General features: G+C 52.9%; 2 protein-coding genes across 7 annotated transcripts in view; both read right to left on the bottom strand.

Moving 5' to 3' along the window:
- Positions 1-254: 254 nt before the first annotated feature.
- Positions 255-6758, bottom strand: PNPO (pyridoxamine 5'-phosphate oxidase). 4 transcript variants are annotated; one of them, XM_024745666.1, is made up of 7 exons: positions 6478-6758; positions 5470-5594; positions 4270-4382; positions 3394-3408; positions 3013-3141; positions 2618-2688; positions 255-2395 (listed from the first exon to the last, which is right to left on the bottom strand). In XM_024745666.1, exons 1-7 carry the CDS (start codon positions 6613-6615, stop codon positions 2330-2332), a joined length of 657 nt encoding a protein of 218 aa, XP_024601434.1. In that variant the 5' UTR covers positions 6616-6758; the 3' UTR covers positions 255-2329. The 4 variants fall into 4 exon arrangements, with proteins under 4 accessions (XP_024601434.1, XP_024601424.1, XP_024601428.1 ...); XM_024745656.1 differs by having other exon boundaries at positions 3049-3141; positions 3394-3447; positions 4283-4382; positions 6478-6757; XM_024745660.1 differs by having other exon boundaries at positions 4283-4382; positions 6478-6756.
- Positions 6759-13687: 6929 nt separating this feature from the next.
- The window catches only part of SP2 (Sp2 transcription factor), a 26664-nt gene continuing 24207 nt past the window's right edge, over positions 13688-16144 (bottom strand). For all 3 annotated transcript variants that reach the window (XM_024743326.1, XM_024743342.1, XM_024743333.1), the window contains one exon: positions 13688-14954. In XM_024743326.1, the coding sequence (XP_024599094.1) occupies positions 14854-14954 (101 nt within the window). In that variant the 3' untranslated portion in view covers positions 13688-14853. The remainder of the gene's footprint in view (positions 14955-16144) is intronic.

The raw sequence follows: 16144 nt of genomic DNA, 5'->3' as shown, positions 1-16144 counted from the left end.
CGGGTTATCGACCACAGTTTCACTGGGACAAGACCCAGGGGTGGCAAGGGGGAAAGGGGGAGGCAGGGAGGGCCGACCAGAACTGGCCTGCGCCGCCCAGGAGGGGCCAACCCTGGGCTTCGGGCTCCCCCTGCTGGACGCCCAACCTCCCGGAGGGGAGAAGCCAGTTGGGAGGAGTTGCTTAATTCCCCAACTCCCCTCAATCCTGGGGGGCGGGGACGAGACTGGGCTAGATTGAACGTTAATATCATGCGTGGATGACGAGCTTTTATTAGAGACTCGGCGCAGTGATTGTCAGACAGAGGAGAGGAGAGGAACAGCTGAGACCAGGCCCAAAGCAGGGGGGATACAGAGCCCCCAACGATGCAAACGGGACACGGCAGGGAAGGGCACCCCAGCACCCTCTCCTGCAGGTGGCCACAGGATTACTGTCGTGCCTTCCTGCACCCAGGCTTAAGGGGGGCCAACACCCAGAGGGCCGCCCTTGGAGGAGGGAGTCAGTAACAGACACGGAAGCACACACCCATGCAGTGGAATGAAGCAGTTTACAGGGTAGCAAGCTCAGGGCCAATGTGTACAAATAGTCAGTTCTCTGATCCCGGCTTAGTCACAGCAAATATTTGCCCAGCCTGGCTCCTCTCCGAAGCCTGTAGGCCGCTCATCCAGGTTGTCCCTGGTCACCAGAATTGGGCTCGAGGAGAGCGAATACTACAGCTCAGCACAAGCCTCAGCCAAGGGTGACTGAAGAATCCAATTGTGAGGGTGGGAGGCGGTTGCTTTAGAAGTTGAGGCTAGTGCATTGGGTCACCTGGGGGCGGGGGTGGTCTTGTTGAAAGCTGAGTGAGATTCAGTGGGTCTGGGCTGGGCTCCCAAGTGATGCTGATGCTGCTGGCCTGTGGACCACACTGCAAGTAGCAAGCATCTACTACTGGGGGGTCTCAACCTCGGCTGCACAGAATTCCCCAAGGACCTTTTAAACTTCCCCAAGTCCGGGCTGCACTCACACTGGTCAGAGCATCTCTGAGGGTGGGTCTGGGCACCAGGGTTTTTAAAGCTCCTCGGTAATTCCAGTGAGGATGAAAACCAGTGATCTAGGAGTCATCATCAGTTGGGGGTGGGGGTGGGGGTAAAAGGATGTGTGAGTGTCAGAAAAGTCTAATTTCTATTATTTAATTTTATACCTGGAAAGTAAAATACATACAAATGTATGTATATATGTATTTCACATACATATAGTTTTTATAACCAAATATGGAAAGTAAAGCTTGATGAAAAGCTTCCTGATACATAGGTACCAGCACAAGTGCCTTCTACAAAACTCCTGTCTGACAGTGACAGAACACTCATTACCTAACCTACACCCTCCTAGGCAGCCCCAATTGTTTGAAATCTCTTCCCATATTGAGGTGAAACGTACTTCTGTGCAGCTTCCACCTGTGGGTCCTTTGGGGCTACAGAGAATAAATTTATTCTCTTTTCCACATTGCTGTGCTTCGGATAATGGAAGGCAGCTATCAGCTGGGTTAAGGGGTATAAAAATATCCTGTTAGTAAATGAGATAGTTAAGGTACTTTTCGTTGCAAGCAACACAAATAGATAATGGCTAGTTTAAGCAGAAAAAAAAATTTTTTTTTTTTTTGTAAAGAGATAATGGGTTTTCTGAGGTAGGAGGAGGAATGGCACAACCCAGACGCGGGAAGGAGGGATCCAGGGACTGCTGAGAGAGTTGCAAGAGCAGCGCCCAGAGGCTGTTGCTTCTAGGCGGCCATTATTGACTTGGCTACAGACACTCCTATGCTCTGAGTCCCTCCGTTTCAAATTTCAAATTGGTGATGAGAAAAAAACAATTGGCTCGATTGGCTCAGGTGCTTCTGCTGGGACCAACGGGCTTTGGCCGGTATGACTGTCACGTGATAACAGACAAGGCTGCTGTGGGCCCAGCCCCTGTCACCAGAAAAGGGAATCACACCAGATGCTACCCCTAGAGGGAGCTATTCCAATAATTCATAGTTAAGGTCAAGAATAATTATGTGATTATTTTAATTTGTGATTGTCCATGCCACTGTTAGACTCCACTAGACCCGCTGACTACAGAGAACTCTCTGAAGGGCCCTGACTATAAGAGGTGGGAAGGGAAATGCCTTGAGTTTAGAAGGGCCTGGCTCCTGATCCCATACCCTCTCTTAGCACGGATCCCAGCTCCAGTCAGCGCCAGGAGATTGGGAGTCAGGGTGCAAGTCTCTCATAGAGCCAGTCTTCCTCCCCTCGGTGGGTCATGGGCCCCAAGGGGGAGTCTCCTGTCGGTAGGCCCCGTCGAAAAGCGATCCGGTCATGCAGGCGGTTGGTTTGGCCTTGCCAGAACTCCATCACTTGGGGGTACAGGGTGTAGCCACCCCTACAAGGAGAAGCAGAGGCTTCGGTGCTCTGCGCGTTTGTCCAGCCAGGCAACCCCACCACCCTCCGCGCCATCCCAGCGCCCCGTGAAGGGAGTTGCTGGCGTGCATCAAACAAAGGGTTGCCAGGAAGGAGGAGATCTGGAATTCCGTGGACAGGGTGGCTTTAAGTAAGCACGAGGGTCCCAGTGTCCCTTTCTAGACGACCACCAGGTATCACTCACCAGTATTTTGGCTTCGGCACCTCTTGTTCCTGGTAGAGTTGCTCCAGTTCCTCGTTTTTCTTTCTCAGATACTGTCCAGGGGAAGGAGATGGAGGAAGGGCCAGACCCAGTCAGTGATTCACTTAATCACCACTTACTGAGCATGTGCTTTTGTGCCAGGTGCTGAGGACACTGGTACGCAAGCCCGGCTGGCCTCTGGCCTCTAGGGGCACAGTCGAACGGGAGGGTCAGACAGATACAGCAGGCCTGTTCCCTGCTCGCCAAATCCACGTCCCCCAGGGAGACCATCCATTTCACTTTGCTGGAGAGAGAGGGCCCTGGCACCCCCTGGGGACAGCCTCTGGGGCTGAGCCAAAGCACTACCACCCAGAGGACTAAGGAGAAGCCCCATTCACCTCCCGATCGGGGATCACGGAACTCTGGTGACTGACCACAGCCCCAATCTGGCTGCTCTTGGGGCGGGAGTGGAAGTAGCACTCGGCCTCCTCCTCGGGCAGCTTCTTCACGGGACCCTCCACTCGCACCTGCACAGGGATGGTCCTGGTTAGACGGCATTCAGTGCCACCCGCCCCCCCAACCAGTAGAGGCCCCAGTCCTCTCTGTTCTTCTCTTTATCCACTGCCCCGTCACGCCCGACTCCAGCTAGCCCAGCTAAGTGAGAGCCGTTTGAAAGGCAGGATGTTTGCCCAGCCTGGGGACCCTCACCAGGTTCATTCATAAACTCAGGCCCTTCCCACCCCTGCCCACCCCAGTCTGTCCCAGGAATGCACACTCACCTGACGGTTTAGGGGCTCCCAGTAGAAGACAAGGGAAGCAAAGGGATTAGAGTCCTGGAAATGAAACAGAATCCACAGACAGTCATCTGGACAGAAGTGAGGACGCCTCCAGCATGGGGGGAAGGCAGGGAGTCTGCATCGCGCAGGCCCACTGCAGATGCATTTACTGTAACGTCTCATTTTTAAATCCTCAGAGGTAGGCCTACTTTTACAGGTGTGGAGACAGGCTCAGAGAGGTTAAGTAACGTGCCCAGGTTCACACGGTGAATGGGCCAGATGGACTCCAAAGTGAGGCTTGCCATTTGTCTCACCCATAGATTTGCAAATCCTCAGGAATGTATGTTCGGCTGCACTGGACTCAGGGAAGGGTACTCATTTTGGATTCACGAATTGAATGCATACGAAGTGCCAACTCTCTGCTCAACTCCAGGAGAGGTGCTGGGGGTATAACAGAGATACCACAGATGCAGCCTCTGACCCCAAGGAGCTTACGGTTTGGCAGAGGACACAAACATTAATCACATAATCCCATAAATACATGCCTGGTTAGAAACTAAAAAAATGGCAGAAAGGAAAGTTGCCAGTTATAATGACTGCAAACAGCGCAAGGGGCCGACTCAGCCTGGGAGTCCAGAAGGCTTTCCTGAGGAGGTAACGTGGGGGCTGGACCCAAAGGAACAGGAGCTACTCAGGTAAACATGGGGAGGTAGGGGTGCCTACAGAGAGCACTCATCCACGGCAGAGAGAAGGGCAAGTGCAAAGGCCCGCAGGCAGGATGGTGCCTGAGCACAGTCGGCAGGTGGGTTGGGGCAGCTATGGCATGAGAAGGTGACCAATGGGCCAGGGCTGGACCCTGCAGGCCCAGGAAGGATTTACCGTGAACCCTCACCAGCTCTTGTCCCTTTCGACTCTCGAAGTTAGTGAAGAAGCGGAAGCCATCCTTGCCAAAGCCCTTCAGCAGCACCATGCGGGCGGACGGTTTCCCATCTCTGTGGCAAAGAGCGGAGCACCGTGGTCAGAGCCCCTCCCCACAGGATGTCTGAGCACCCCTACACCTGTACCCCCTGATTCTGCACTGTCTGTGCACTCAGGCTGCCCACTCCCGCTTGCCCATGGGAATTTGTCCTGGAGGTGCAGTATGACACCATTGCCTAGGGCTCTGTAATGGACTGAACTGGGTTCCCCTAAAATTAAGTTTTGAAGCCCTAACCCGCAATGTGACTATATTTGCAGGCAGGGCCTTTAGGGAGATAATTAAGGTTAAATGAGGTCATAAGAGTGGGACTCTAATCTAGCAGGCCTGGTGTCCTTATAAGAAGAGGAAGAGACACCAGAGCCCTCTCTCCCTGCGCACACAAAGGGAAGGCCATGTGAGGACACAGCAAAAAAGGTGTCCATCTGCAAGCCAGGAAGAGAGGTCTCACTAGAAACCAACTCTGACAGCACCTTGACCTTGGACTTCTAGCCTCCCGAACTGTGAGAAAATAAATCTCTGTTGTTTAAGCCCCCCCAGTCTGTGGTACTTTGTTATGGTGGCCCAAGCAAACTAGTTCTCGGGGATATCTGGGGGCACAGTACAAGAGCCCTGCCTTCAAGGCCTTGTGCTTTAGTGAGTGGGGGACAAGCAGAGTTGAATAAGAGGCTAATATGAGAGATGTCTCAAGGGGTTTATGATGGATTGTCAAATGAATGACACAAACAAGAACTGTGCTAGATTTCAAGAGAGGAAGAGGGCTTTATGGAGAGGTTCCAGGAGATCTGCCTCTCAAAGAGCAGATGGGAACTGGGGAGACTGGGAGATGCGGGAGACAAAGGTGTGTGTTGGGTTGGGTGCATCGAGGGCAGAGATGAATGAGGCACTACATTTTATCATTGAAATGGAATTGCGTAAAGTCTAATCTTTGGTTTAGAGGTAAGGACACTGAGGTCCAGAGAGGACAAGTTACTTGCCTGAGGCCACACAGCATGTTAATAACACAACTAGAATCATAAAGTTGTCATCCATCAAATTGAGAGCTTCCTAAGTTTCCTACTTCATCTGTACCCACCTTCAGAAGGGCCCACAGCTATGCCTACCTGGTACAGGTAGCAAGACACATGGCATTGGCTTCCCCTATGTCAGGACACTGAACAGCCTCCTCAAACCAGGCAGCAAACTGCTTCATGGGGTTCAGGGAGGTCAGCTGAGTCTCCTCAAACGCCTGGGAAGGGAGAGTTTTATTTCACTTAACAAACACATGTAGTGCATACTGTGTACACGGCTCTGTTCTAGGCACTTTTCAAATATTAACTCATTTAGTCCTCATAACAACTATCTCATAACAAAAACCACGAAAAGGTGAATAGGTCCCACACCTACTGATGGACAAATCAGGGTTTCATGTCATGGGTGTCAAACCTATCACCTGGGGACCCTAAAAAATAAGACAGATTCCTGGGCTCCACCCTGTAAATTCTCATTCAATAGGTCTGAGGTTTAATGAAAACTTGCATATTTAACATGCATTTCTGGAAATGCTCACATGCAACCAGATTTGGTAACCAGGCCCTGGTTCCCAATTCCAAAATAATTTTCTTGGTTTCTCTCCTGAGGAGGGAAAAGGCAGTAAGAGCCAGGAGCTTTCTCCTCCCCTCCTGCATAAAACAGTTCTCCTGCCCCTCGCGTTACTTATCAAACATGTATAAGCTAATTATCACTGTTCTAGGCACTTTTCAAATATCAAAGTCCATAATATCCCCGTGAGGTCAGTACTATCACTTCACAGGTGAGGAAACAGAGGCCCAAGGAGGTGAGTAAACCGCCCAAGGGGTGCGCGGAGCGACCTGCAGGATGTCCAGGCAGACCCCCGAGTGCGCGCCCTGACCCCTAAGACAAGCTGACTCTGGAGTCCACCTTCATCCTCGTTTCCCCGGAACACTTCCCCCCTTGATTGTCTTTGAACCCCCTTCTCCCACGAAGGTGACCCCGAGCCCCAAGGGGTGGAACAGAAACCCCAAGTTATCCCTCCCATTCCCCTCCGCTCCGGCGATGACTCGGATCCCCTGTGCCCCCGCCCCTGCGGAGGCCCTGCGGGGCGGCGTTACCTCTCGGTCCCCGCGGTAACTCTTGCGCATCGGTCCCAGGTCCATGACAGCACCGCGACTGCACAGGTGGCGGAGGCAGCGGGGCCACTCGGCGGGTCGCCCGAACGTCACGATGACGCCCCGTAGCCCGAACGTCATGGGGCCGCAGGCCACGTGACCCGGCGTCGCTCCGCGCTGGGTTCCGTTGGGTTCGGAACCAGTTTCTTAGCCCGGGAATCTACGCCGGCAAGGAAGAATCTGCCAGTTGCCGAGCCAGGCCCACAGGCCCAAGTCCTCCGAGCCAATGGGAGCCAAGAGGAAGCCAGGGTTGGTGGAGGGAGCCGGGCGCGGAGATGCCATTGGTCAGAGTTTTCCAAGAGCGAGGCCAATTAGGGCAAGAACGGAGGAACCCTGCAGCCAATGGACGGCGCCTCCGGGGGCGGGAGCAGAGAGACAAGGAAATGCTGTCACCGCCGTTAACAGGCACGTGGAGTTTGTTAAAGGTATAGGAAATGAAGCTGCCCTGGCCCGGGACGGGGAATGAGCCGCTGGGGGCTTGAGCGGAGTAGTCAGTATCAAGGGGCCGGCCCCTAGCAGGTGCCTGAAGGCCAGCTTAGTGCAGAAAGTACCCGTCGGAGGAGGCTGGTGCCAGGAAAGGACAAATGGAAAACGGAATTAGGGGCCAGACTCGGAGGCAAGGTGATGTGGAGACACAGAAAGGGGCGATCTGGTGGGGGGGAGAAATTGGCGTTCAAGAGTGGGACAGGTTGCAAATGACTTGTGGATCTCACGGGATAGGTACTGTACAGTGTGTGAGTATGGGGAGGTACTCTGGGGTCTGGGGAGGAGCAGTCTTACCAAGACTATGGTTAAGAAAGCAGATGGCTGAATGGGAAAGGGAAAGAGGGAAATTTGGGATCAAGCCATCCCAGACCAGAACCATCTTCCAGCTCGGAATCCCTCCTCTCCAGCCTCATGGCTATAACCTGGGTCAGAGCATGCTGCTCCCTTTCCTCATGGTTTCCCCTTTTGTGGTTGCAGCAGAGTTCACACTAGCCAGTGTTCTGGTAGATGGAACGATTGCCCCACCTCTCCCGGGCCACCCCCATCTTTGTCGTTTCCCCTTTTTCACATTTTGCCCTTTCTAGGTAGCTGGAGTCTAGCTTCCAGGTCAGTGCCAGCCGTAAAGGAGAGCACAGGGGAGCAGGTGGCTATGCAAAAGTCACTTCCAGGCTGTGGACTCAGGGCTGAGAAATAGGACACCTGCCAGTGCCCATTCCAGCATTGACCTGGCTGGGGCAGCCTTGGGTCAAGGCCTCTGTGTAGTCCTGGTTTCCACCAACATCAGGAAGGGGAGCTGCAGGAGCCACCTAGGCAGGCACCCCAGGACTGTGCCAGGTAAGGGAAACTTCCTGCCCTGCCCAGGTGTCTGCATTACAGCCAAGCTTCATTAAGCCCAACATTAGATACCTATCATCCTTTATTATGTGCACATAGCTTGAGCCAAATAGAATCTGGAAGACAAATTTGCTGCAAAGAAATAATACCTGTCTCAAGGCTTAACGATGTTGATCTATGGATCCTCCGCTGGTACAAAGTTTTTGTGTTGCCATCAATTTTCTCTGTCAACAGAGTCGAGAGAGAGTTGACTGGGCTTTCTTTCTTGTTGAAGTTGTCTTTCCACATATGAACATTGCTCCCCTCCTCCCAAGGCCCTGCACTTGAACCTGGGTAAGCAGTGATTAGTACCCTTCAGCTCAGATGATTTTGTTCATGCAGCTACACTCTTAGCCCTGCTTGGGCTATGCTACCCTGGACCCAAGATTCTGGGGTACCAAGACTAGGATCATTTGAATGGTTTGCTTAAAAATTAAAAGCCAAGGGCTCGGTATAGTGGGGTAGACATGTGTTAAAGACTTCTTTTGGACCAGGCACTGAGCTAGGTCTGAAAATATGAAGATGAAGATGCATGGTTCCTGCCCACGAAGGGCTTATAGTCTACAGTGGGAGGCAGATCTGTAAGCTAAGGAGTTACAGGAATTTTAACAGGTGTTTCTGCAAGGTAAGGGGGAGCAAAAAGGAGGAAGTGGTCTCCAGAGGTCACTTCATAAATGGAGCAGACATTTGATTTGCCTTAATGAGTAAAGGTTCTCCAGATGGACAACGGAACAGGCATGCCAGGAAGAGGGAGCAACTCGAGTGTGATGCTGCTGTAGCTAGGTAGTGAGAAAACAGACCAGGCAAGTAGTCAGGGGCTCAGTGCCTGCTGAAGATCAGGTAGGTAGCAAGGACTAGGCTTTAGACAACTATTCTAAGTTTTTATCCTGTGCTGCTGTCAAACCAGGGTGTCTAATTCCTGGTTTTTTAAGGCCAGGTAGAGAGAAAAAGCTCTAGATTCTGACAGCCTCTTCCATCCTTGGCTGTTAGTGAGGAAGTTTGCAACTGGTTGCCTTTTTATATTTGCTCCTTCACCTTGAAGATAATAAGTAGGCTTGTATTGTGCTTTTCTGCCTAGTGGGATTTGGTGTCTAGATCACAAAGCAGCCCCACAGTGCAAACCAGGGTGGAGACATGCCCGCTGGCTGTGTTGCTACTGCTGCAACCCCAGCAAGGGGTTTGTCTGCTTGGGAGAAGTGAATTTTTTATTGTTACTGCTTTGTCTTAAACATTTTGCCCACCCCCACACCCAGCTTTGTAAAGTTACTAATCTTTTCTCGAGAGTCTTCAGTGACTAGAAGCTATGTTGCAATACTGCATTGTACAGAGGCACCCCGGTTTCTTAATATGCAACGAAAGGCTGGCTGTGAGTTTGGGGGCTATGCCTTGCCTGTTTTCTTCTGAGGCTTTTGCATTTATGTTCTTTTTTTTTTTTTTTTTTTTGTGGTACGTGGGCCTCTCACTATTGTGGCCTCTCCCGTTGCGGAGCACAGGCTCCGGACGCTCAGGCTCAGCAGCCATGGCTCACGGGCCCAGCCACTCCGCGGCATGTGGGATCTTCCCGGACCGGGGCACGACCCCGTGTCCCCTGCATCGGCAGGCGGACTCTCAACCACTGCGCCACCAGGGAAGCCCTGCATTTATGTTCTTAAGTCACCTTTTAGTCTAATTGTTTGATTGAATTATACATTTCAGTTACATCTTGGTCCGAACCGGGGCACAAACCCGTGTCCCCTGCATCGGCAGGCGGACTCTCAACCACTGCATCACCAGGGAAGCCCCTGGTGATTGGATTTTTGTTTTGGGATGCGGCTCTGGTGACAGAGTGGGTGATAGGCGAAGGAGGGCAAGACGCTGCTGTGTTCTCTCTAAGTGTCAGAGCCTGATGCCTGAGTTTGGGGGGTGTGGGGTGGAGAGGAGGGATTTGACTCAGCAGGTTGGCTTTAGGCGACATGGGCGGTGCTGTTCATTGAAGTGGGGGAATGTTGGAGAGGATTAAGGGAAAGATGAAGTCGCCATCAGACCTGTTGAGTGTGAGGATTTATGGGACAACCACATTCGGTTGGGTTGGAAAATCAATTCTGGAGCTGGGGGAGAGGTCTGGGCTGATGGGATGGTTTAGGTGTCATGAGCCTCCGAGGTGGCACTTGAAGCCATGGGGGAGGATGACAGTGTCTGGGAAGGGAAGGGGGCCTGGAAGAGTGGTAAAGACGCTCCTGAAGTATAGCACCCAGCTTTCCAGGGGACCAACAGCAGGCCAGAAGGGTGTGCTGGGGGCCCAGATCTCAGGAATTCTCCAGCCTAGCTTTGGGTGAACTCAGTGTGGAGCCTCAGGACATACAGACAGGTGGGTACTTGGTGCTCGGCCAGCAGATGCCTGAGCCCTGAGTATGGTTATCAGGTGACCCAGAGGGGGATGCAGGACGGCTGACCCTTACCCGACTGTCCTGCTTACAGTTATGGAGTTAACCCCTCACACAATCCTTTGCATGTGCTCACGGATTGCTCCCTGAATCTGTCCCATTGTTTTCATATGTGTTCCCCCTGAGAAGCTCCTTCATGGGAGGGACTGCTTAATTTCCCTGGCTCCTTCTCAAAATCCCAGCCAGGAAATGCTAATCTGTAATGTTTATGCATAATCTGCTTTTCTTAAACTTCTCTGAACTTGGTGAGTGGGGCTTGGGGTTTTTTGGCACCTGGTAGGAGCAGGGCCACCAAGAGGGTCTTTGTTGGCTGGAGGGATGTTAAGGTTTCCAGGGTGAGTTGGCTGGGTCACCTCTCTTAGCCCGGGCACTGGCTAATCAGAGAGTGGGCCACAGGTAGGGGGAGGAGGCCTGATGAGTTCTCAGCAGGCCCAAAGGATATGACCTGGCGGTTCCTTAGTTTCATTTAAGAAATCCTGGTCAATCCTCTTGGCCTGACCTGTGGTCATTTCTAATTTCCTCTTGGCCACGATCCCGATTAGCAGGTATTTGACGCTCCCCTCCAAGCCCTGATTCTCTGCCTCTCCCTCCATGGTTTGCTTTCTTTTCACCCACACCCCTCTTCTTTATTCCATCCTCCCAGGCTCACTTCCTGCGCTTCCACTCCCCGAGGACCTCTTCACTAGGAAACCCAACTGCCACCTGTCCTGAGATTATTGCAGTTCCTTTAGTGGCTTCATCCCAGCCCCAGAGACCTTGGTCAGGTGACAGGAGGTCTCTGTCCCAAGGCAGCGTCTGACCCCCAAGTTAGGTTCCCTGGAATCCACCACCATCTAGACCTCAGCCACAAGCCCCTGATGGGTGCAGGGACCTGAGATGCTGCAGGCAGCTCCCATCATTAAACTCAAGTGTGGGGCCTCGAAGGTGATTGTCAAGATGGACTGAGTAGTTTGACGGAAGCCTGAGATCTATTTGCTGGTTTAGTTAGACAACAAAAAAGTACTTTGCCCGATGTGCCTTCAGGAGGGGAGGGTCTTCCCCAGCCCCCTTTTATTTCGGGCTCATAATCCTAGTATCTGGATGAGCTGTAGCATTGACCATCACTGAGCAGACAGGAGCGGGTGGTGAGGGGTGGCCTTGGTGCACAGGACCCTGGGGAGGGAACTCGGGCTGTGTGACCCCCACTCTCAAGCTGCTGGGAGTAACCTGCCCCCAGATTTTCAACCAGGGCCAATCAGGTGTCCTGGGGAGGCCTCTGGCCTGGGGCGAGCTTGGGCCACATCAGTGTCAACAGTCCCACCCCCTGCAACTCCAGTAAATAAGGGATGGATTAAAGCAGATGAGGGCTAATTTGCTACCAGGTCTCTCCGTTCTCTCCCCAGGCCAACAGCCGCGCTAGGCAGAATACATTTTCCTGCTCCCTTTTTTTTTTTTTAATTAATTAGTTTATTTTGGCTGTGTTGGGTCTTCGTTGCTGTGCGCGGGCTTTCTCCAGTTGCGGTGAGCTGGGGGCTACTCTTCGTTGTGGTGCACAGACTTCTCACTGTCGTGGCTTCTCTTGTTGCAGAGCACGGGCTCTAAGCGCGCAGGCCTCAGCAGTTGTGGCACGTGGGCTCAGTAGCTGTGGCTCGCGGGCTGTAGAGCGCAGGCTCAGTAGTTGTGGCGCACAGGCTCAGCTGCTCCACAGCATGTGGGATCTTCCCGGGCCAGGGCTCGAACCCATCCCCTGCATTGGCAGGCAGACTATCAACCGCTGCGCCACCAGGGAAGCCCTCCTGCTCCCTTTCTAACTCAGGCATCCCACGGGAGGCAGAGATGGTCAGGCATAACTTTTGAACCCGTGAGTCTCACTGGAGAAGGGAAATCCCGAGTGCCAGCACACCGCTCTGCCCGCTGAGGGCTGACACCTCATTTCCAAAGGATGCCAAGGAGTCAGGTCAGTTTCCACACTTGAAGCATAAAGCACATGACTTGGAATCAGTTCCCAGGAAAGGATAGTTCTTTGTGCCTGAGAGCAAAGCCGGTGGGGAACATGTGGCAGAAAGAGGTCAGTTGTTAACATTCCCCTTCTCTCGCCAATCCCGATCAAGAACACAGTAAGGCAGTTTTCTAGTCACACAATCCGCACGTGAGAGTAGATAAATATACCTCATGTCTTCCTCCTCCTGCCAGTGCAGCAATGAGAAGTGGGGCTGCTGGGCTGGTTAGGAGGCTTCCATGTCAGGGTAGAGACAGTGGTTGGTCTGGTATCACCCAAAGGGCTTAAGTATGCTTGGGACGGGACTCCCTGCCTGTTAATAAAGAAGTGATGGGGGCAGAGGACCTGTGATCTATCTGAGATCCATCTCCTTTTTATTTCTTCAGCTGACGTGAGGGTGGACTGGCTCTAAGGACAAGCTGTTTGCTTGCAAAAATGCAGGCGCTGGTGACAAAGGAAACACAGTTAAGGAGACTGATAGCTCTAAATGAGCCTTGCCACTCTTGCACAGAACAGCCACCCTGGCTGTGTCCTTTTGAGGCTGATTAAGAGGCATTGTTGTTACAAGGAAAGCACGTACTGTTCTCTATATGCTTGAGAACAACTTGCCTCTTCCTTCGGCTCAGATGCTCTTCAGGCCCCTGCTAGGTTTAAACACAGGTACTGAGCTGGGTCCCATCGCAGTCTGCCTACCATCCCAACCCCTGATCTCCTAATGAGCCCTGTCCCATCCCCTGCCCACCCCAAAAATCCCCACCAAAATTTCAGATCTGCAGCACTTGCTAAAACCAAAATCAGCCTGCTGCCTTCCCTGCGGTGCTGGGGTGAGGGACAGTAGAAGAACAGAAACTGGGGCCAGGGTTCTCTCTTGGGTAGAGCTGGGTTCTGGCCTGGCCCTCCACCCTGGGAAGGGACCTTGTGTTTTCTCCAGACTCTTTAGCCTTCTGGAAGTGACTGAGGCAAGGTCCCTTTGGATTTCTCCCCTAAGCTTCTTACTAACGGGCTCTGAGGCCAAAGCCCTGCTCCAGGGGTTGGAGAGTTGAGTGGAGGAATTCACTGCTGGTAAGGAAGGCACTGCTGTTCACTTGAGTCTCTGGGCAGAGTATGCCTGCTTTGATCTGGGCAAAACTGGCTTAGGGGAGAACACAGCAGGAACTCCTGCACCAGGCCCTGCCCTCTGCAGTACCCCCCCAGGTGCTCTGGGGGCTTGTGCCAATGCCAGGAGGTCCTTGTGGCTGAAGTCCTTTTCGGGCTGTGGCCTAGATCTGCCAAGGTCAGGAGGACAAGGTCCTGCCCTGGTCCCAGTGCGGACAGCTCCGAGAGACCAGGGCTCCCTCCTCAGGATTCCCCACTCGGAGCTCTCCGAGGGGAAAGACAAAGGAAGCTGCAGTGCCACGTTGCAGATTTTGCCTCAGGCAACTAAATTTATTAGCAAGAAAAAATTTTTGTCAGCCCAGCGCTGACCAACAAAGTACATCGTTAATAAAGGATAACAAATCTGTCACTTAATTCAAAAACATACCTCAAGCAGTTACAACTAAAAATAAAGTTGGATTTTTGTTTAATTTAAAAGCCTCAAAAATAACAAGCAATATGTTTTTAAACATGTAGTAGACACAATTGTCTATTATACAATATACACTGTACACAAGTAGGGCTTGGGCTGGTTGGGGTGGGTGAGATAAGGGGGAGGGATGAGGTTCAGGATGGGAAGGTGTTTTACCTGAATCCAGATTCGAGTTGAAATGCTGTGTCGTTTAGAAAAGAGAATTACTAGAGTGAGAAAAAAATTTATATGCTCATCATTGCCCCCCAAAAACCCTAAACTAAAAGCAGGCATGGGGGAGGTGAGTAACAAGAACAGGAAGAAGGGAGCAATTAAATAAAACTTCTTTAAAGCGCACACAATACACAGTGTTCATCATCGGAAGTAGAGTATAAGGCAACGCTCCCCATAGAAAAAGAGGGGAATCAGGGAGTCCGTGGGTAGCTTTACTTTTTAAATAGAAAGTTGGAATGTGCTGGAGGAGAGCTGGGGTGGGGCAGGGGAATGTGGAGTGGAGGCGGCCTCTGGAGCCTCTCCGGAGGTGGAGCTGGATGCCAGTGGTGCCCTGCGTGCAGGGCCCCGGGGCACCCGCAGTGGCTGAGGGGGCCAGGGAGGTGCAGGAGAGGGAGGGGCATGGCACGATGCGACTCCGGCAGTGTTTGGGGGAGGGCGGGCTCACTTTGCTCCTCGATGGAGTGAAATTCACGTTTTTCCTTTGGAAATAAGGGTTCCCACTCGTCCTGGTTTAGAACGTCTCATTGGGCACGGCCACTGTCCACGGTCTGGGCAGGCCGGGAGCTTGTGGTGAGAGGGGAGGGCCAGGGAGGAGCCAAGGGGCTTCAGAAGGAGGTGAGTATGGGGGCGGTAGAGTCCCTTCCTGTGGGGACAGTCGCAGAACAGGAGGGACGGGAGAGGGCGGGCCCGGGGCAGCCGTGGGCCTTCTTTCCTCCAGGGGCCCAGGCAGGACACAGGCAGGGGTCTGCAATCTGCGAGGCCTCCCGCCTCAGTTGGCCTTACAAGTTCTTCGTGACCAGGTGGGTCTTGTAATGCTTGGTGAGGTGGTCACTCCTCATGAAGCGCTTCTGACACTGGGCACACTCGAAGCGTTTGTCCCCTGGGAAGAGGAGATGCCCGTCACTCACAGTGCCATGCCCCGGAAAAGGAGGCACACACGTGAGGTGTGAGGGGCACCTGTGAAGCCGTGTCACCGGCCTACCTGCTGCTCACAGTGCTCCCTGTGATCCACTGATGGGAACCCTTGTCAGTCCTCATCCCCTCCCCCCATCACCCTCCAGTCTACTTTGCTTCCATTCCTTGTGCTGTGCCAAATGCTATACTTGCACCCAGGACGCTTCCCGTGTAGCCTGTCACCTACTTTCTTCTGATCTTCGTCTCTCTGACTAACCCCGGCTCAAAGTCCGCCCCCTCACAGGGAAACCCCACTCCCCTCTGACCTGCCAGACTGAGCCGCACACCCGGGCTGGCTCTGCCGCTGTTCTGAGTATTTACTCTGCAGCCTGCAGAGGGTGGGCGTGACCTGCCCGCCACGCTGGCCAGGAGCCAGAGCTTTGGGCCTCGTGTCCCCAGGCCCAGGACAGGCATCTGCTCACTACAGGCAACTGCCGGAGCGGCAGTTCTCAAAGCATGTGCTGTGGACCACTGGAGACACGCAGGGCAATCTCGGGCGGCAGATGCATGAACGATTTTCTACTTTGCCAGTACATTAAAACACTTAGCTATCATCCCAAGCCTGTGATGTGAAAAATAATACTGCACTGGACATAAGAGTAAAAATGGTGGAAAAGATAGTAAGGAAAAATAGTGAAGTGATTTAAGGAAAATCATTCGGTAAATAACAGTAGGAAAGGCAACGTGGGATAGTGACGAAGAGCGTGAACTTGGGAGCCAGAGGGCCTGGGTTGAACCAGCTCCACTAGTCGCTGGCTGTGTGACCCGGCCCCCGCTCCATGCCTCAGTAGAATGGGCACAGTCGCAGCGCCGTCCCCATGGAGTCGTGTGAGGATTACACAGTTAACGGTAGAATGTGTAGTACAATGCCTGCACGAGGTGCCACTGACCGTTAAACACACATGCAGCTTAGGGCAGAAGCCATCAAGGCTGTGCGACGCAACTGACCTCACTTTGGGAAACACTGCAATAAGGAATGGCTTGCGAGACTTTCCGGGTAGTCCTGCACCCCGAGGAGACAGTCTGTAGCCCCACTCAGTGCCGTAGTTCCTTGGCCAGGCCAGGAGTCTCCATGTCGCTGAGGACAATGGAGTTGGGGTGGGGAGAGAGGCAGGG

This window comes from Neophocaena asiaeorientalis, unplaced genomic scaffold, assembly GCF_003031525.2.
Source record: "Neophocaena asiaeorientalis asiaeorientalis breed wild unplaced genomic scaffold, Neophocaena_asiaeorientalis_V1.1 scaffold1, whole genome shotgun sequence".
Classification (NCBI taxonomy): Eukaryota; Metazoa; Chordata; class Mammalia; order Artiodactyla; family Phocoenidae; genus Neophocaena; species Neophocaena asiaeorientalis.
The sequence above is the reverse complement of the archived record's forward strand: the minus strand, read 5'-3'. Positions and strand labels throughout refer to the sequence as shown.